This window comes from Zosterops lateralis (genome assembly GCF_965231275.1).
Source record: "Zosterops lateralis genome assembly, chromosome: 6".
Classification (NCBI taxonomy): domain Eukaryota; kingdom Metazoa; phylum Chordata; class Aves; order Passeriformes; family Zosteropidae; genus Zosterops; species Zosterops lateralis.
In genome coordinates this window covers 24,935,427-24,956,906 of record NC_139761.1, presented here as the reverse complement: position 1 = coordinate 24,956,906, position 21,480 = coordinate 24,935,427, and the positions used below count along the sequence as shown (strand labels likewise).

The following is a 21,480-nucleotide window of genomic DNA, read 5'->3' as shown; positions in this document are numbered from 1 at the left end:
AAATGACAAACAGCAAAATTTTAAATGAAAAGTACTTTATATTTTTACCTTTTAAGGAAAAGCTAAGACTAAACATCAGGCAGGGAAAACTTTTTCATTAGAAACTGAAAAATATTAGAAAAAAATGATCAATCTATGCAATAGAGTTTAAAATATTTTGAAGAAATATGAGTAATGGGGGGAAAAATCAATCAAACAAATAACTGATGGACCACTGTATCCATGTAATGTTACTAGTACCTTCCAATCACAACTATCTAACAGATTTGGTATCTATGAAGAACAGCTTTCAAAATGTTTTTGTCTATAACTGCAAAAAAAATCTCCTTCATATATATTTATGGTCCTGAAATGAAACGGAAAAGATCAGAAGTAAGCTAGCAGATCGTGGCACTATGCAGTCCAGGCTGGCTTGTGAACATCTAAGCTGGCTAGTTAGGTGCAGTTAATTAGAACAGTGGGCTTGTTTGGCAAGGTGTTGGCAGCGTGGGAGTTACAGGGGTGGCTTCTCTGAAGAGCTGCTAAAGGCTTCCCGTGTCTGATGAAGACAATGTCAGCCAGCTCCAAGGTGAACCTGCTGCTCACCAAGACTGAGCTGATCAGCAATGAAAGTAATGCCTCTGGAATAACAAAGTTAAGAAGGAAAAAAATTATCGGGCAGAAGGAGATTGCAGCCAAAGAACAGCAGAGTAAGAATACGAGAAAGCAACTACTCTGCAGACACCAAAATCAGTGAGGAAGAGACAGAAGATGCTCCAGGCACCAGAGCAGAGATTTGCAGACCATGGTGAGACAGGATGTCTCACCATGCACCCCCTGCAGCCCATGGGAGTTCAACAGTAGAACAGAGATCCACCCTGAAATCCCTGGGGACCCCAAGCTGGAGCAGGTGGATGCCCAAAGGAGGCTGTGATCCTGTGGAAAGCCCACACTGTACCAGGCTTCTGGCAGGAGCTGTGGTGCTGTGGAGAAAGGAGCCCATGGTGGAGCAGGCTTGGTGGGAGGACTTGTGACTCAGAGGGGATCCCATGCTGGAGCAGGCTGGGCCTCTCAGGACTGAGCCACATGAAGGGGACCTAGAGTGGAGCATCAATGAAAAACTGCAGTCTGTGGGAAGGACTTGTATTGTACAAGTCTCCTGTGTGAGGGCCCCCATCCTGGAGCAGGGAAGAGCTTGAGGAGCCCTTCCCCTGTGGAGGAAGGAAAAGCAGAGACAATGTGTGGTGAACTGACTCCAGTCCCCCAATCCCCAAGCCCCTGCACCACTGGCGGCAAGGAGGAGGTAGAAATTTACAACAAAGTTAAGTCCAGGAAGGAGGGAGGGGTAGGGGTATGATGTTTTAAAGACTTGATTTTATTTCTCATTATCCTATCCTGATATACTTGGTAATAAATTCAATTAATTTCCCTAAGTCAAATCTATTTTGCCCATGACAGTGAGCGGTGAGTGATTTCTTCCTGTCTTTATCTCAACCCACAAGCTTTTTGTTATATTTTCGCTCCCCTGCCCAGATGAGGAGGAGAATAATGGAGCAGCATTGGTGGCAGCTGGCATCCAGCCAGGGTCAAACTGCCACTACCACCATTATCATTTGTATGCCTCTACTGTAGCTAGAGTAGGTTGTTGCTGACACTAACTAGAAGAACAGCTCATCAGCTTTCACATAGACAAACCCAGTAATTCTTTAGATGTATGAAAGCATCACAGACTTGCTGTCTGCAAGTTCTGATGATGGAATAAGAACTTCCTATTGATGTCCTTACTGAGAGCTGCTGAAAGTACATTCTGGTTTAAATATAACAGTTTAATATGCTTAATACCTAATTTCAAAGTTATTCTTTGTATATCTCATACTAAAATCTACCACTTTACCAGCTACAGGAAGGAGAACAAAAACAATTCTATCAATAATCCCAGGTTAAGAACTTCCTTGTGAGAGACAGAACTTGGAAAGTTACTGAAAAAGAGAGGCCAATAATCATCTTTATTGACATGCAACTGTTCCCAGAGGATTTAAGAAATCTTTGCCCTGCTGCTTATTGCATGGCTTCCTCCACTCAGTAGATCCTGTCCCCACTACACAGCTGTGTCACTCTAAGTCCTGTATCTCCCATCTCATACCACATTATGCTGTGGCTAAGTATCCACAAAACTTGCGGTGGATCTGACCTTGAACAATGGAGGCATAACAGGGTAAATCAATCACATCTGTTAAAGCACCCTGTCTTAAGAATTTTGTCATTTCAGCACTTTCAGCTTTGCTTGTGGCCTAAGGAAAGAATCTTGCAATACCTACCCTGTCTTTGTAGAACTTCCCTGAATTCCCTACAACCTCTGCCCTGCTCATTTCCATTCCTTCAAAAAAGACACTATGATAGCACTTCTAGCTCTACTAAAAGATGCTGACCCATTGGCATACTGTTCTGCTGCTAGCTTGTAGTATTTGACCCTCTGTCTTGATAGAGACCCAGACTGGTTGTTATCCACTAGTTTTACTCCTCTCACTCCTCCAACAATGCCAGGGAGAACAGATGCTGTGCAATTGGTTAAGCACCGCCAATTTTATTCTCTGCCTGGCAATGGGGACTAGAAGTGCCAAGGTTGCAGAACCAGGGTTGCATTATAATACCGGAGTATGCCAATTAAATTTCACAGTCCAACTTACAATTCCAGAGCCCTGAAACTTAATTTATCTGGAGAGATAAAAGGGACATCTGAAATTACTTTTATTAAGAAATTTAACAAGAAATCATAGAAGAAAAGATCATGGTTGGAAATGCAAAATGAAGATATTGATGCTAAGGCTTTGTGAAACCGTATTCATTTAAAGAGAAATCTATTCAGAGTTGTCTTTTCAGATTGTCAGATTAAAAAAGCCACACAGCATTTGCTTCTAACCCATAATTACAGATTATTATGGAATACAAAAGATGCCAGGCATAAAAAGCTACTACTATTCACTACACTGTAATAGAACATGTAGTGGAAGTAAATTTTGGCAAATGCTTTAAATATTAGCTTTACATAATATGTATAGGTGAGACTGTAATTAGGACAGAATGAATCCTTCGAAGCCTCTTTCATTCTGACCCTGCAGATGATTACTTTTTACTAATAAGGCCACAGCCATTTGACGAAAAGCCAACTATAGTACCTTGCTTCATTCTTTGGTAAATTTAATAATTACAGCTCCTCCTGTCAGTAGTTCTCAGATCAGACTTGTTCAATCCAATACTGAGCTTATTAGAGGACAGATCTATGTTTAGAATTCTTTGGCCAAAAAAGTACTTGAGGATGATGAAGCATGCCTTAGACAAGGGCACAATGATTAGCCATTTTCTCTACATAAAAAACAGCACGTAGTCACTACAGACCACAAAATCACCTGCTGTTAGCACACAGCTGCTACAAAGAACTGCTGCATTTATCTGGTTCTTAATACCCTTAAAAAAGCCTAAATGGAACAACTTAATACAGAGGCAGAATAGCACTACACAGAGTTGCTCGTATCTTAATCTCATCTTTTTCAATTTTCTTCCCTATGTAGCCATTTGATATTTACTAGATACACTGCATAATACATGATAGTCCTCTGTAGCTTAGATTCTTAATTCCTTATTTATATTTTTGAGTTGGGAAGAAAATGCTAATTCCCATGTCTCCTAACATTCTAACCAGATGAGAGAAAATTTCTCTTTTTAGACAAATCTGTGGTTTTAAGCAACGTAAAAAGAGATCAACAACAAATTATGATAGACTAAAAAAATTCATGGAAAGCATTCAATATTGCAATGTCAAACAGGAACAAAACCCCAAAAATACTCCTAGAAAAAGGAGCAAAATTAAGAAAAAATTAAATTAATTTACTGAAAGTAAAATGAAAAGCATGTTGCAGTACTTAACACTTCTGATACACAGAGCACAGAAGAATCCATATCATATCGATCTTGGTGTTGTTCAGAACATACTTATTTCAGTTAATCAAATGACAATTGCTCAAAATTACATTTGCTCATTCCATACTAAGGGTTCTTACCTAGTGTTTTCATATAGCTGAAAACCTGTGCTTTAGACCAACACTTCAATACTGAAAACCTAGACAAACCTTTTGTATTTACACAATTAGACGAACCTTCAGTGACTGGCTGAAGTTTAGAAGACCTCTCCGAGTCTGGAGAATGCAGCGGTTCTGGTTCCTTTAAGCTTTCTAAATGCATGAAAGGATCATAATCCATACATGCCAGATCAGAAAGGCTTAGAGGAAAATATTTTGGGTTGCTAAAACACTGAGACCCATAGACACATCCATGCAGAACCTAGAACAAAACCAGAATTTCATTACATTAACTACTGAAATTTATACTTTATAGTTTTATAAGAAATGAAGTTTATCTTTATTTGCATTTAAAAATTTCATTTGTTAGAAGGCAGGCATGACGAAATGCTGGAAAATTTTAGATGCTTAATGTTTACAGAAACAAACTCAGGTCTGCAAAGAAAATTATTACCCCCAAAATAGAATTTAACAATAAAGAAACAAAACTTACAAAAAAATCATTAGGCTACCTCTATTTTTAGATCTCCTGTTTTCTCTAATTACATATACTAGGTCTAAGCTGCTAGAGGTTTTAATCCCCTTCCCTTGCAAAAAGGATAAAAACCCCTTTCTCCTGTGTTCCTACAGATAGTAATTGTAACTTAGTGCTTTTTGCTTTGCTTATTGCTAAATGAAATTGCTTAATATATAGAAGTTACCTTTTGTATTAAATACAAGCAATACAAAACAATATCTACAATACAAGCATCTGCAATGCATATGACATACAAAAAAAAAAAAAAAAAAGAAAGAAAAAAAAAAGGCTTGTTTAACCATCCAAAAAGTAAAACAAAATCTATTATTCCACGTATACCAAAGGTCAATCTGTTACAGTGAGTTATGCAAGAACTGAGCCAGCACTCCATATCTCAGGAGTAGAATGGAGGTCAGCTTACAGAAAAATTTTGCCTTCATTTCCATGAAAACTGACACTACCTCCATATACAGAAATTCTTAATAAGTGAGCAAAGAAACATGTACCTTATATATACAATTAAGAACAGATCTTTCAGTTTTATCATTTTCTGCTCCTGTAGTGCGAAGAGGCTGCAGCAAAGTCTTCAATGGCAAGGCCATTATCCAATCCAATAAGCACAGAAGTAAAGAAACCACCAACTGGAAAAAACACTTTCCATCACAAATCAATTAAACCAGCACATGCTACTTCATATTTATCACTTTATTTTATTTCTCTGTTTTGCCTTCCTTTTTCAATTCAGTAAAAACTTTCTGCAGTAATGACAGGTCCCACTTCTTAACCACTGTATCTTTAAAACCTATGGCATTTAGTAAAAACTTTGGCCATCCATTCAACAGTTTCTCATCAGGATAAAACTGTGAGCAGATACTATACTTAAGAGGAACCCACAGTTTTCAAAATTGATTTGTAGGCTGTTGTTTTTAAAATGACAGATAACACAGGTCCAAATTAAGGCTGATGCACCATTTTGCACATAAATATCACAGTAAAGTGAATCAAGGATTACACAAAATGGAACTAATTCACCTGTATTTAGTTCTTTATAAATAACACATAATGTCCTTTACAACATATTAATAATGTTACGTAGCAACAGGTATCTTCTGAAAGAAATCCAGCTACTTTCTGTATTGTAGGTTACTCAGCAAAAGAATCAACCCCCTCTTGGGATGTTTTGAAAGATTCTAGAACAGAATTAGATTAAGACACAAATCCACACTAAACCATCAATAACTTACGGACCAAATAATTGTTTTTGATTTTTAAAACTCAGCTGTGGAAGGGAACACAATTCAGACAAATGTCTGCAAGATTCTCTAAAATATTATACAAAGTAGAATTGAAGTCTTTAAAAATATCCATTTACCTAATTTACTCATTTCACATAATACATTCCAAGTTTGTCCCTCAAAAGTATAAACTCGATGATGAAGGGCACTGAGTCTTTTCATTTTTAACCAATTTTTAAGAAATGTAGGACTACATTTGTCAAAATAGGTAAGACATTTTTTATATGATACTTGATGTATAATGATCAACACTAGTTCATGGCGAAACTCGGTCAATTATGGAAAGCATCCTCAAGTGGAAAAGTGGGTAGCTTGGTATATGATTGTAGTCTACAATAGCCCCTGACTTTTTGCAAACAGAGACGGAAGATGAAACAGAGCTCTGAAGACCAAAATGAGCAACAGATGAGCTCTACCTCCTTCTGGGAATGGTAGCCCAGAATAATGGAGCAGTCAGCAATAAACTGCACCGAAGTGCCCAGATTTAAATGACCCAATGAGCCCCACAGCAAAGGTAATTCAGTAGACACACAGCTTTCAGGAGGCAGAAAGTATTAGAAATGAAAAATACTTACCCTCTTGTCCTGCTCATAAGAGGAAGCTTCTGTACTGGGTAGCAGATGTGTAATAGTTGCTATCAGAATCTGGGGAAATATACCGTATTTCTTTTAAAACAGAAACTAAATATTTAAGCTTAAAATATTTCTTTTCAGCAGGTAAATCTAACATGATACTAGTTTCAGAGACAATTATTTTGAGACAAGTTACAGTATTCCTTGACAATTTTTTTTACAAAACCACTTTTAATTGAGTTTTGCAGAATACACTGAAGGAGTATGTTCTGTTTGACTGACATAGGTGCATTAAGGACAATGCAATTACACAGCTACATCAAATACTCAGGCATGAAAGAACATGACTCAACACACTTGCATGATGCAGGAAGAAATCTGGTGCTGGTTTGTGCATGGTGCTATCTGAGCTACCTTATTTCTTAGAACTACTAGAATACACCCTGTCCCTATTTGATCAAAAATATGTCTCCAGAGGAATACAGAAATGCTTGCTGTATCTCTTAAGAAGCTTTCACATGAAAAGAGCCTGGGAGCCCTCTGTATTTTCTATGTGGTTCAGACTCCCAGAGGCCATAGTCTATCCCCTTGTTGTGGGAAGAGTATTAAAAATATTATTTTTGCTTTATACTGAAACTCCTTCATGGATATGCAAAATACAATTGCAGATCCATATTTTGAGCAATCATTTTCTCCCTGAACTTAAATAAACATGGCTGAAGATATCTAATATTAAAACAAAACTGTATTTTATTGACAACATTCTCATGACACTTTTTCTCTGAGGAAAAATAGGCATGATATAGACACATTACATGTCAATACTGGAGTCAGGAAGTTAAGTGTGCTGCAATTCCCTACTGGCAGTGTTAAGTAAGACTATGTTTACACTAATTCAATGCTTTGCAAAACATAATTCTCAATATTCAGGTGTTTAATTTTAAGGTAATACATTGCAGTGTTTCACTTAAAATAATTGAAAATTTCAATTTAAAAATGATTACTTACTTGAATAATTCTTACAGGTGAATCAGCTTGATACAGTTGAAGTCTATGTACATAATGTATCAGCATGTTCAGCATACTGCAGGCAACTTGGGCTACGGTTTTATTTGGAAACTAGAAAAGATAACACAGCACAGTAAAAATGACAAAATGATTTCATGTAAGAGTGCATTAGGTAGTAAGGTGGTCAAAAATTTCACTGGTAGTTTTATACATATAGTTCCTTAAGTATCTATTTACCAGAGGAACAGAACTAAATTTTACAAAACTCAAAAGGAACTATTTTATATTCATAAACAAATGTTAGCAGCTAACACCAAAGTTCTGGATCAGACATCTAGCAAGTTGCACACCAGAAAGAGGAGAGATGTCTCTTAACTAACTTCAGACTGGTTAGTACAATATCATGAGGCCCAGGAAGAAAGAACTAATTCCTTGTTACCTTAATTATTAATATTAATGAATCACTGCAAAGCCCCCCAAGGATCCAATTCTGAAATCAGAGGTCTTTGCTGAGAATAAATGTAGGTGAAAAGCCACACGCCCAAAATGCAGCCTGTAGTACCAAACACAAGATGAACTGTTCTGCTACCGGTCAGCAACTGCTGTGCCCAGCACATGTTAGGATGGAAATTAATTCACCTTGGCTTCTGTGCTTAACTCTGCTTTTCTTTTAAAGGAGGGAGAAGGTTGCTGCTCTTGAGCCTGCCTTCCACAGTTAAAAGCAGAAGGGAACACATTTGTACAATTTGTACAATTAGGGGAGAATGTACACACTGTTCTGCACTCCTAAGCAGGAAAACATGAATTAAAAGAAAGGGATGTGTTTCCCTAAATTGTTAATGCACAAGACAAGTAATTGAGTTTTCTACCTTCACTGCATTTGCTTTAAAACATTAAGGTGTGCAGCAAATGACAAGAACAAAGTTAATATTAAAAGTGAATTCCTGCATTATTAAGAAAGTAGTTTCCTTGTTTCAATCTCACTATATTCAGCAGTGAAGCTGTCACAGGTATGTGCTGCAAGATGGCTCTCTATTTCTGAACTCAGAAAAGGGCAATTATGCCCTAAAAACGTTTAGATGTAATTTCTTGGCTTCATAGGTTTTTTTTCTTACTCAGACCAGTTTCTATTAACCCTACAGGGAAGGATGCATCTCACAAAACTTAAAAAACCCCAAAGCTTTAAGAAAGTTTAGATGCCTCGGCAATGAAGCCTGAGGAGAAAATAAACATTTTAGAATACAATTTTTGAATGGCAAAAACTTAAACTGAAAATACACTGGAAGAAGACTCTGTTCTGGGTCAGTGCTTCTTATCAAAGCAGAGCTATCAATTTTTACATTTAAAGTCTTGAAAAGAAATGGTACAAGTGAAAGGAAAAGTCTGGAGTACAAAGCTTTAATTATAATTTTTTATTTGTGGTATCTATATAAACAAAAAGAAAGACTACAAATGGCTTTTGCCAGTCATCCAGGGAGATGGAAACTGGAGTACACAATGGGTAGTTAGTTAGTTAGTTCTTATTCTGACATTCTCTGTTTCTCAGTGGATGCAGTTTCATGTTATTGTTGGCTCTAAGCTCAAAACAGTAAACATCTCACATCTCCAAATCTTCAGACTTCATGACAAGAATATAATTACTTTTTTATCCCTCATGAGACAGCCTCTCCCCATGCTGTGAAAGTACTCTGTAAGAGCACAGTAAGAAGAATTAGAATCTACAGATTCTAACACTCAAGCTTGAGTGGCAACCAAAAAAAAAAAAAAAAAAAAAAAAGGAAGTGAAAGCATGACAATTTGAGCACAGAACTTGAGATCAAATCCAGATTGCTCAGATTGCTCAAAACATCTTAACAAACCTGCATGAAAATCCCAAAATCACTAGAGAAGAAAAATGAGGTGGACAAATTGGGGTAGCTTAATACAGAGAATCCAGATCACTGAAAGTAAGAAAAAATTACCTGAGAAAAAGACCTGGAGACTTTTCAGAGTCACTGAATAATCAGCCATTCACTACTTAAAAACAGAAAGCATTTATTTCTTAAATTTTTAACTGTTCTTTTTCTAAAGAGGCTCTAAAATGAAGATGAATGAATAATTTTTAAGGCTGGTTTACACAAATCAGTTAATCTCTTTTCTCCCTCTGATTGAAGAGAGTTTTCTTTGGGGTTGTTTTTTTTTTTAATTTAATTTAATAAAGAAACAAAAGTAAGTGGAGACATAAATTCCATATAAAGGATAAAGTGCATAAAGTAATGAATATGTATAAATTTAAAATCTAATCTTGCACACTTAATTTTTTTTTTATTCATAGGAAAAGTATCAGGGAGGAAGTTTTGATCAAGAATATAGGGGTTGGCCAAAATAGGTCAAATCCTTTGTCTGCTTCAGAAAGCTGTCCTAGCATGGTCAATATATCACATTTCAAAAGAATGCTGTTGCTAGGGTAGAGTTAATTTCCTCTCAGTAGCTGTTGCACTAATGTGTTTTGGATTTGGAAAGAAAACAGTGTTCATAACACACTGATGTTTTGTTTTTTGCTAAGTTCTGTTTATCAGAAGACAATGATTTTTTTTTTTTCTTGTCTTATGCCGTGCCTGTGAGAAGGTGAGCAAAAGAAACTGGGTGGGAACATGGCTGGGATGGGCAACTAGAACTGATCAAAGGGATATTCCACACCACAGAACATCATGCTCAGTATACAAACTGGAGGAGTTATCTGGGAAAGAGGTCAGTCTGGGTTGGGAAGAGGATATTGGTCAGCGGATGGTGAGCAAATGTATTGTGCATCACTTGGGCTTTTTTTCCTTTCTCTTTTTATTACCATTATTATAATTTACCATTAATATGCTGTTTTACATTGCTTTTGATTATTAAACTCTTCTCATCTCAATATACAAGTTTTGCCTTGATTCTCCTTGCCATTCCACTGCAGTGGGTAGGAAGAAAGAAGACTGAGTGGCTGCATGGTGCCTAATTTACAGCTGGGTTAAACCATGACAAATATTCAGGCACCTTAGAGTAGACAGTTATGAGTGCTGTGTGTTCTGGAAGGACGTTTTCCTGAACTCAAGCAGCCTCACTGACTAGGTGTCAGATAATGAAACTATCCACCCCTTTCAAGTCAGCCATTTGATTCTGACTTCTTTCACAAGAACCTTCAGAGGTGGCATGGAAAAACCTGTATGATGCCATAAACATTCCACCTGCCATTCTTTGTCTCTGGAAAATGTCCTATATTATAAAGCATAAGAATTCACCACTTTTATATTTAGTAGTGTAGATTGTGGACATTATTTTTGAGAAGTTGATGGGAGGAGCAGGGGGAAAAGATGGCAATGAACTGGCACTTTGCCTGTTTCCCAACTCCCAGGGTTTTTCTTACTATAAGGTTCATCTTTGTAAGGGCCCATTCTTTCTGGATGTTAAATCAGGAATTTAACCTTGTCCATACTTGAAAATACCCTATTGTTTAGCACCCATTCAACTAAGTCTGTACATCACAATTCTGTGATGTATCTGCGGCATTTTTGAGAGAAGCAGAATAAAATCATAGGTCTGTATGGCTGGTTAGGATCCTTTGTGCTCAAGCTCCAGGTTAATGTCGACAGAGCGATATTACCACACAGCTGGGAGAAGCACTAGCTATATCCAAAGCGAGCTACTGAACTGCAGCCCTGAATATGCTTCTGGTATTTCAAAAATAAGCATGTAATTGCTGCTAGCATTTCTATTCAATGCTATTTGTTCAATTGAACTTATCAGTAAGTTGGACTAGGCCTATAGCTCCCTACCCATTCATTTCTCCTGAAAATAAGAAAATAATCCATTCTGGGAGTTCAAACCTCTGACTACTTGGTAGCCAGGAGATTGCTTAGGTAACAAATTAGAGCTAATTTATTTCTCCCATGACACATTAATGAACTTTTCATTTCATTATTAAACTCAATTGTGAATGGATACGATTGCTCAGAACTGGAAAAAAGACAATGTGCACTGGATGGTTTTGCCAACACAAAGCAAAGAAAAGTGGAAATATAAAGATCTTTGTTTTCTCATTCAAAAAGTAATTTATGTTTAATATAAATGAGATACAAATAATTGGTTTAATAAATACGTCAGAGAAAAAGAACATAAATCATTGTGAATTTCAGGATTAAAAATACTTCAAATATTGATAAATTGAAGCAGCAAGATAAAAACACCATTTGCCTTATACAAAACTTGCACAGGAACTTGATAAAATGCAAAAGTTAAGCATTATTAAAAACCAAGGGGAAAACCCTGGAAGAGGGTATTAGTGGAGCTGCAAAGAATGAATGTGATTTTGCAAAACAGGAAATTGCAATTTAGAGTCTAATACTAAAAGCCCTGCAGCTACCTTATACAGAGACTCAAATCCTGCTTCACAGGATGTGAGCAGCTGATCTGCTAAGATATTTTTCAGATTCCCATTGCTTAAAAGAAAATAATAATCCCCAACATCCGACAGAAGTCATATGTAACAGGTGTACACTCCAATTTTTATTAATCTGTATATACAGAAAGACTAGACTATTCATAGGATTTCGATGCAAACAAGAAGCACATAGAAGGTTCTGAAGATAAACTGGAGAACACTTATGAAGTTGATGCTATTGCTCACAAACATGCAAATTTGAAAACTGCTTAAAAACAAGATGTTTCTACTAATATTCTAATTATTCTGTAATATAAGAACAAATGCAAAAAGACTTAAAATAGTAGGAAAATGAAAAGATTCATCAAGGGAAAAAAACGCCAAAAGTATGCAGCTCCTGGAATAAGCATAGAAAAGGACTCTGTGACAGCAAATTAAACATTCCTGGTGCTTCCATGCATACAGTATAAGTACTCTGCATTTCCCACTAAATATCTAGCCAGGGCTAAGAAGCAATACTGCATAATTCAATGGCTCAAACTTAGAAATGAACATGCACAGAATGTTATGAGAATACTGTGGTGGGTGAGACTGGTTAGTGATGTATATATTAAAATAAAGATCCACTATCTCATCCCCCAGCATATTGTTCTCTCCAAAGGTAAAGAAGGGTAAAAAACTTTTGATATTTCGGAGATCCACTCATTAAACCGAGTTCTCTCTTTTGTAATGATGGCAAATGAGACTGTGAAGTAAGGATGCTAAAATGTCATTGTGACTTTGAAAATGTGGAGTATCTTTATACATAAAGGCAAATAGACATGGTAAAAATTGAATTCTCTCACCTTTAAAGAAACACAAATCACATTCAATGCTTCCTTGATCTGAGGATGATGTGATTCATGGACTAGCTCCTCACAGATCCAAATACCAAGGCTGCAGAGAGCAACACATCTGTAAAACAATGTTGGAGGACAAGTTGTTGATAAACATTCTACAGGAATGTGTAATTTTTATGATTCGTTATGTTTTACTAAAGACATTTAACAACAAATATGGTTTTATTGCCCTTTCCAAATACGGTTTTAATTTCCAAAACAACTGCACAAAAACCCTTATAGCACGGTAACTTATTTAAAAATTAGCAAGAAATCCAAAGTATGCTGGTGAAGGCAGAGGAAAGGGCAGAGGAAGCACCCATCTGAAAAAGAAACTGAAAAATCCAAAAGACATCAAGAACCCCTGTATTTCTATGTGTGTTTTGATTAAAAATATTACCTGAAATCAATGTATGGGAAATGATTATATTTTCTTAAGACAAAGCAAAAATTGGGGTGGGAGTTTCCTCCTTCCCAACACAAGAGGTTGCTCATGTTTAGAGCATCTGAGAGATAGAGATGAGAGGGGAATTACTATCTCACAGACATTCCCATTGTTTTAGATGGACAATAAACTAGGATGAATAGAGGAGGCGTAAATGAATCCTAGAGATGGTATACATAGCATGATTAGTACATCAACTTCTGTTGTTTCTGTTGTTTAAAATTGGGAAACAGAAAAAAGTGTAAAGATAAAGAGTATTTAGATATATGTGATCGAATCAACAGATGGATGAAATTTGTTCAGAAATGTTAAAGAGGTAGCTTAAGCAATCTCTGAGCCATTGGTTATTTTCTTCAGGAACACAGTCTACAAATACTTTGGAAACAACTTCAGCATTCAAAATCCTGAATAAAATCAGAAAGCAATCCAAAATTGACAAGAAGAAGGTTGGTCATGTGGCCTGCAATGCATTACATCTGGGAAGGAAAAATTGTAGGCTAGAATACAAAGAGAAGTGGCTATGAAGCCTGTGCTGTAGAAAAAGAATTTTAAGGCTACACAGAATCACAAAAATGCTTACAGACAGCAAAAATACATACAAGAGTTAATTGTACATTATACTGTAAAACCACCCTATTTTGTACGTTGTCTCTGAAAGAAAAACTACAAAATGGAGAGTGTTATTCCTCTTAGAAAGCCGTTTTGTCACATAAAACAATAAATTAATGTGATCTTAGGATATTCCCCCCTTTTCCTGTGTTGAGAAATATTATCAGCCCAAGTGAAGAAAGAGGCAAGTGGGCTGATGAAAACTGCTCTTGGTCTTCCAACAAAATGTTTAAAAGCTTCAATAAGCTGATCTTTCCATGTTTGTAGTTTCTCAGGTATGTAGTTATAGTATTTTTAAGTGACAATATATTAGTTGGATATATATATTCACTCTTTCCAAATATAAAAGGCACACAAATGCGCCCTTCCTTGGTAGGCATTAGAGATTCCTGTTCCAATCCCATACACAGGACTGTGTAACTGGATGCTTCTGAAGATGGGTACAGAGGAACAAAATCCTAAGCAAATTAAGAAACAGAAGAGAAAACTGGTAACTATCCTCTCTGAAGTCGTTTATTTGATGAAGATGCTTAGGTTTAACCATCAGAGCAACCATTCCTAGTTTAACGCTTAGCTCAGTTTTTTCTGCTCCTTGTCCATACATAAAGAAGGGCTCATGTACACTGGACTGTTTCTGTTTTCCAAATTAAATCATGTGATCTAATAAAAAATAACTATCCCTCCTTCATAAATAATCCTGTCCTAATTAAAGTAAAAAATGTCTCTCTAGTCCAGAAAATCCCTGAGCTGAACAACAGAGTAGGCTGGGAAAGCTTATTCTCTTACCCTTATTTACATCCTTTCCTATCAGCCACAATGTTGAAAAGAATACTGGACTAGACCAACCCAGTTTGTTACTATCTCTATTACAAAAAATTTCGAATTCACATCATGGACCACAGCTTTGACACTGGTGAAGAAAGCCATTAATAAAATGCAACAAACTTTTACTTTAAGCTCCCTAATATATCCACTTCAAAACAGTCTAATAAAGAAAAGAATCTATTAATGTAGAAGCTCTTTTTGTATGACCTACCGTGCAGGACCAGATGGCTCCTCTCTTGCCGAACTTAACACAGTTTTAATTATGAGTTCCTAAAATGAAGAGGAAATACTCACTGAATTACGCATAACTCCATGACAGAAAGTGTCAAAATATTGTTATAGTTCACACAGGCTTATTGCTTAGCTGAGTCTCTATGTTGTGGTCAGATGAACTGTCTGCTTACCACTAAATATCTAGCCTGTCCCAGACATTCATTACTGTGCCATCTCCAGAATATCCTACACATTACTGTTTTAATTTCTGCTGATGAGCCATTTATCAAATTCTTGTCAAAACATTTCCATAAAATATCAAGGGTAAAAAAAGAAACAGTAAAGGACTCCCTGAAGCTGTCTTGAGTAATGCTGAAGGGTATGACAGAAAGAATCTTTTACTTTGAGGTTTAAACAAGCATTTTAAAAAAAATTGATAGATTTTAAAAGTATTTTCAACTAGTTGCCAAGTAAGTGCCTACAGTGCCTTAAGAATGCTGTCAAGAAGAATTCTGACTCAATTACAGTGAAATGTCCCTAAAGCTGTAGGCTGCCCTTAATATAATTCAAGTAAGTAGCCATTCTACAATAGAAACGAGAAAGAAGGAACTCAAAGTAAGTCTCCAAAGGGGAGCAAATTTCTCCCTAAATTGAAACAGTTTGGAAAACTTAAGGGAAGCCTTTGTTAGACACACAAACTGAACTCTGCAATTTCAGTATACTCTCACACTACCTAATTCTGTGTTAGGATAGACAAGGTAATGACTCCATTAATATTTGCCTTTTGAAGAAAGAACACAATGCTGTACAGAAATTTTCTATAGCCCCCAGGAACCCAGGCAGATTTCACCAGTTTTGAAAGAAATAAAATTGTCTTAATAAATTAAATAATGAATCTTAAACCTCTCAATCTTCTTGTCTCGGCTAATTAAATCTGTGATATCTCAAATAGCCCTAGTGAGAGGAGGCTTGAAAGGGTGAGATAATGTATCATTTCTTTCAACAAACATAAGAAAATATTTTATTGTTAAGTTAATAGCAATTATAATGTATGTTTAGAAGTATAAAGTTTTACAAGACTTTATGGGATCTTGAGTCTTATGATCTGTTTGAAATTACTTTTGAAAAACTTTAGCATCTCAAAATCTTAGTACTTTCTGCAAAAGCACAATATTAAACATATATTTCGTAACAGAATACTAATATTCTTAAATTCTTAAATTATTTTTAAAATGTTCTTAAAATTCCTACCTTAACATCTGTAAACTGAGACACAGCAATGTCAGGAATATTTGGGTGAAGAGCTGGTAGTTCACGATATAAATTGGGAAAACAGACCAGAGATCCTAAAAGAACCTGTGCTTCAACTCTTGGTGCCTGAAAAAAAATAAAAAAAAGGTGGGGAGAAATATATATTCTTATTGCAATCAGGAAGCTGACATTTCTAGCTGCCTTAAAAGAGAATGATGAAATTGTATACAGCTATTTCCTTTCTCCTGGAAATTCTGAGCCCCTGCAGAGCTGATTAAACAGAGACCACAGTTCCTTGGATTGTTACTCATGCAACACCTCAGCTCTCATTTTCCAAGACAGTCAAAAGGAGGCAGAAGAATTGGTAGGATTGCAGACTGAGCTGCTAACTGGGCTCAGGCCTAGGTTCAGCTAATTGACCAGGATGTGGAAAAGTACTAAATGTGACATGAGATATTGCTGATATAGTGTAAGAAGCTAACAGAGGCTTCAGATAGTACCTTGAGGGAGGCTGGATTTCATAACTGGCTAGAGAGGGATTGATGAAAGAAACAGTCAAAATTCACAGACAGTTGGAGGAGACTATGGGGGATTTGAGAGAGTACAACACGCATGGCTGACAGCCCCTAGGTAATCACATCAGTATTACTATATAAGGCTGCACTTGCCTGAGTAACAAAATCAGAAGTGTGAATAAAAATGCAAATAGTGCAAACACTAGCACATTTGAATTCTCAAGCCTGATCATAAAAATCATTCCAAACTAGAGATATGGAGGAATAAATATATTTTTAATTAAATCATAGTCAAAATGGACATTTACTTTAAAACATCTTCAAGCACAGAAAAATGGTCACCACAATTTTTGCAACTCTAAAATAAGATTCTCTACTTCAACAGTAATTCTTGCATTCTTCGCATATTTTCTGGAGAGGCGTGTGTAGTGCTCTAGAATAAATCACTAACATTATTTGTATTTGATGACCACTACATTGAATTCTGGGATCAATTTAATACCCTAGTCAAGGAAAAATATACTGCTCAGTATTCTCTCAAATTCTTCCTCACCCATAAATGAGAATTAACTGAAGAATACTTACATTGAGGAAAGAAGAAGCAGCAACTCTTCCTGCTGCTACAATGAAATCCATAATAAGCATGGTAGCACCAGGCAAACCAAGTGAAAAGAACTGAGGAGAGCAGTGCTTGATGATTGTATTGACAATATCCTCGCAGAAGGAAAAGGGAAAAAAGGAAGAGTATCAACACGAATCAAGATGAAAAATGAATTTAAAAAGGCAGGTATTCATCAAAGGTAGAAAATAAAATTATGAGATAGAAAATTTGTTGTGGCCAGTAAGACACTCATTAGTGAGAGAAGAGTAGCACGAAAAGATAAATTCCTTAAGTATACTCATAGTAATGTAAGTAAACTTGGTATACTTTATAGGTCAATTTAAGCTTGGACAATAGTTCATATAATAATTTACAGTCAGTTTTTAAGAGTTCTGTAGCTGATTAACCATTCATTTGAATAGGTACAGAAGAGATATAGTAAGATAACCAGCTATTATATAACTTAATAATCTTAATCATATAGTATTGTCTGACTATAACTTTAGAAAAGGTACTAGCCTCCTCCACACACCCATAAGGAAACAAAATTTAAAGACTGACAACGAAGGGTTTCATAACATTTCTGGTACGCAGTTAATCAGCACAGCATATTATGTTCTTGTAGACTTAGTGAGGCACTTTCAAAAATCGTTGTATATGGTGCAACTTTTTCAAAAGTACTTGAAAAAGTAAAAAATGCTTTAATTGTAAAAAAAATCCCAAGTCTACACATAGGCACCCCCTCCCCTTTTCTCCTTTGAATAATTCTCTATTAGTAGTAATATCCAACTAAATGGTAGTATGTCATAGGAGGATCTTCAATCCAGCAAGAACAGCAGCATTAATGGTTGTTAGAGAACAGAAACTGGAGATCTGTTCTATCCATAGTCATCTGTGGAATAATTTTGAACAAATTCTATTCTTCCCAGTTAAAGAAAACTGGGTTGTTTGAACCTTTGATCTCCCCATGCCTATAATCATTCCTCAAAAAAGTTCACAAACCAAATTTTTTTACACTTCTGCAAACCTTAAAAAAAGTATTTAGGCCATAAAATATTTTCAGACTTCTTAATATCAAAACCTATGTAAAAGATCTATTCCCACTGATTAGATACGCTCAGTACATTTAAATTTGCTGGTTCCTATACTTGCTGTAGAAACAAAGTCCTCCACTGTAGTGAGCACAATTTACTAGCTAAACTGTTGCATCAGGGAGCAAGTAAGAAGAACAGTAGACTTTAGAGATCTGCTTCCTTCTCTTTCTTGCATACTTCAATCTGTAACATACAATCAATAAAAAATGAGAGAGTACCTTTTCTGCCCTCATACTTCCTTGAAACGGACTACAAAAAAAGCATTTCTGAATACAACCAAGAACATGAGGATCATTTAGCAAAGTTTTCTTTTTAGAAAAAGAATCAGTCACAGCATGAATTTCAAAAACAAAGTTAAATTACTCAGATGAAAATACATTGAGTATTTTTGAGAAGAGAATTTTATTTTCAGTCATAACATTTATATTATCTTGAATTTCATAATTAACTTACTTGATCAACATGAAGAAGTCCACAGTGCATTATATTGTAGAAATGAGTTAAAAAATCCCTGTTTGGAGAAACATCTTGTCTTCGTTTCATTGTCTTACAAATAAGCTTATAAGCATGTAGCTTTCCTTGTTTGTATTTATCAGTCAGCATTGTTGCCTACAGTTTTAGAACAGTATTTATTATTCATTAGAACAATATTTATTATTCATAAATAAAAAAATACATTAAACACTCTTCTACACTTACGTTAACTTTTATTTCTGTTTCACAGCTTAGTGCTCAAATTTACCTTGAAGAGCCATGGTGTTAGAATTCTCAGTGGTGGAATTAAAACTGGGGGAGATGGTGAAGTTAGGTTATCTGTTGAAATACCAAGATTGTCTCTTATCTGCAATTATTAAAAACAAAACAGAAAGAGAATTATTTAAGGGAAATATACAAGGCAGCATTTTTTTCTTTTTGAAAATCCTGCCCAAACAGGTCATGTTGGAGAAAAGATCCAGTTCTTTTACCTTGGCCAGATTCTGCCACAATTCACACAGATAATCAAAAACCTGGGCATGAATCTCTGGATCCATGATGCTGTTGACATCTCCCAGAATTCCTAGCATCCTCCTCCACATCACGGTAGCCACATCTGCGTGCCATCCTGTAAGTGTTCCCCCAGCCATCACACTGCAACATTCTGAGGGGAAGTCACTAGTTTCTGTAACAGAAGAAAAAAAGTATTGTGAGATCTACCTCTCCAGAACAGGGAAACTTGATACAACTATTAAATACAGTCTTCTTAAAAGTGAATGATTGGGCTTTCAGAATAAGTTATTTTTTACCCATTCAACCACTGTATATGTTAAACTTTGTCTATTATAAACTCTGTAGAGGAAGAATTGTCCTGCTTCTTATATTCTTTCATTAAATAACATTTAAAGTCACTGCTGAAGCTCTAATACACATCTGATGGACCTAGTAAGGCCACTCCTTTTGTAAGTATTTTCTTACATTCTTTGAAGTCAATGAATCTCCAGAAATCCCCCTCGCTGCTTTCAAGTAAAATTATCTTTCAATTTTACATTTTTCCTAATAATGACTATTTTTCATAGAATCTACTAGGAAAGCACGTTAATGCAAATCAAAGAGAAAAGTGTGACTAAACTTTTCTCTAGCTATTGTCCTTTAAACAGTAAATTTGTACAAGTGGAGAGGCAACAACCAGTAACTTAGCACCCCAGTCCTAACACCCACCTAGCTCTTTCAACAAGCAGTGCTATACAAATAAATATTCTTTTTTAGGTGGAAGATGGTTTATCTAGACTGTCCATATAAAGAAACTTCCAATAGATTATGATGGCTCAAGTCTACACAGATCACGCTTAACTACTTAAACATCCATGAAAAACTAGATAAAAAAACTAGAGCCAGTTTGAGAGTAGCAGGCATTCAGAATCTTCATTCCATCTCCTCAGGTGTATAATTCGCTGGGATCTTCTGAAAATCTCATAGTTCCCACAGGCATACCAAATCAAAATTAAATCTGAATTCAGCCTGATCACATAGTCTCTTCTTTTGAACTTCTGGGCCACTGTGGTAGAGACACTATTGGTTTCTAGGCTGTAGTTTTTAAAGAACAAAGCAAAACAACCTTTCTGTCCATCAGTAGGCTACTTGAAGAAATAAGGTCTGAAATACATAGCAGACACTCTTGATTCCATGAGACCAAATGTGGGAGAAATGTTCACATTGTATTTACAAAGAAAATGTATCTTAGAATTCGATAGCTAAGATAGTTGACTTAATTACAAATTGGTTTAAATATGAAAGGGAAACGAACCAAACTTGCATGGAGAAATTATAAGATTACTGAAAATATGTCTTATTATTTGTACATCAATGATAAAACACTCCATGGCAGGACCACATGCTAGATTAAGCTGCCACAATTCTAAGCAACCAAAAGAACAATTATAAATACATGGACTATTAATCCACTGCTAAAACTTCTAGTGAAATGCAGGTTAAAATGTAAAAGGCTTTTGTTTGCTTTTAAAAGTAGTCACTGTAATTAAATATTTTTTGAAGTGCAGATGAAATAGCCTTTTACATGATTGTTTTCAACTCATGTGATACCAGCTACTTTACTACATTGCAAAAGAAAGAACGAAAGAAAGAAAGAACGAAAGAACGAAAGAACGAAAGAAAGAACGAAAGAAAGAACGAAAGAACAAAAGAACGAAAGAACGAAAGAACGAAAGAAAGAAAGAAAGAAAGAACAGGTTTGTATTTTCTATTCCAGATATTGCCTAGGTCATCTGGCGTCTGTAAAACAGAGTGGTGGAGCTTCTCATCCAGCTGCAGATCCTTCTGCTCAATATGATCTGCATGAAGAGTGGCAGGAGAGGGTGTCTGTGATCGGGATCCAAGAGCAGATTGGATTGGAGAAGCACTTTCAGAGCCTGCAAATGTAATTTTTAACAGTTACCTTAAAAGCCTTTTCTATTTTCTTGAGCTATTGAAATGTTGTCTAAATACAGCATTAACAGAAAACTGAGCTGCTTTTATGTATCAAATTGGGCCAAGAAAAGATATAAAACAGTAAGCAGATCTCCCTGTGAGGGGTATTCTGAAAGAAAATGAAGAACATACAGAAAAGCTGAAAGATGAACATCAAAGTCAGACAGGTAAGTGTACTAGCAGACCTCTATTTTAGGTCCAGATAATTCTAAATGTGTTTGTTTTGCAACACTTTCAGTGTT

At 35.9% G+C, this 21,480-nt stretch overlaps 1 protein-coding gene across 10 annotated transcripts in view; it reads right to left on the bottom strand.

The window, feature by feature from the left end:
• Positions 1–21,480, bottom strand: part of RALGAPA1 (Ral GTPase activating protein catalytic subunit alpha 1) — a 129,865-nt gene that overhangs the window by 54,254 nt on the left and 54,131 nt on the right. For 7 of the 10 annotated variants that reach the window (XM_083863647.1, XM_083863649.1, XM_083863641.1 and 4 more), the window contains exons 21-32: positions 21,028–21,180; positions 19,243–19,436; positions 19,020–19,118; positions 18,731–18,886; positions 17,168–17,296; positions 16,068–16,193; positions 14,815–14,873; positions 12,692–12,800; positions 7,448–7,558; positions 6,443–6,511; positions 5,079–5,213; positions 4,134–4,317 (exon numbers count right to left, since the gene is read on the bottom strand). In XM_083863647.1, coding sequence (XP_083719773.1) covers positions 4,134–4,317; positions 5,079–5,213; positions 6,443–6,511; positions 7,448–7,558; positions 12,692–12,800; positions 14,815–14,873; positions 16,068–16,193; positions 17,168–17,296; positions 18,731–18,886; positions 19,020–19,118; positions 19,243–19,436; positions 21,028–21,180 — 1,524 coding nt within the window. The remainder of the gene's footprint in view (positions 1–4,133; positions 4,318–5,078; positions 5,214–6,442; positions 6,512–7,447; positions 7,559–12,691; positions 12,801–14,814; positions 14,874–16,067; positions 16,194–17,167; positions 17,297–18,730; positions 18,887–19,019; positions 19,119–19,242; positions 19,437–21,027; positions 21,181–21,480) is intronic. The other 3 variants (XM_083863645.1, XM_083863642.1, XM_083863644.1) reach the window with 2 other exon arrangements.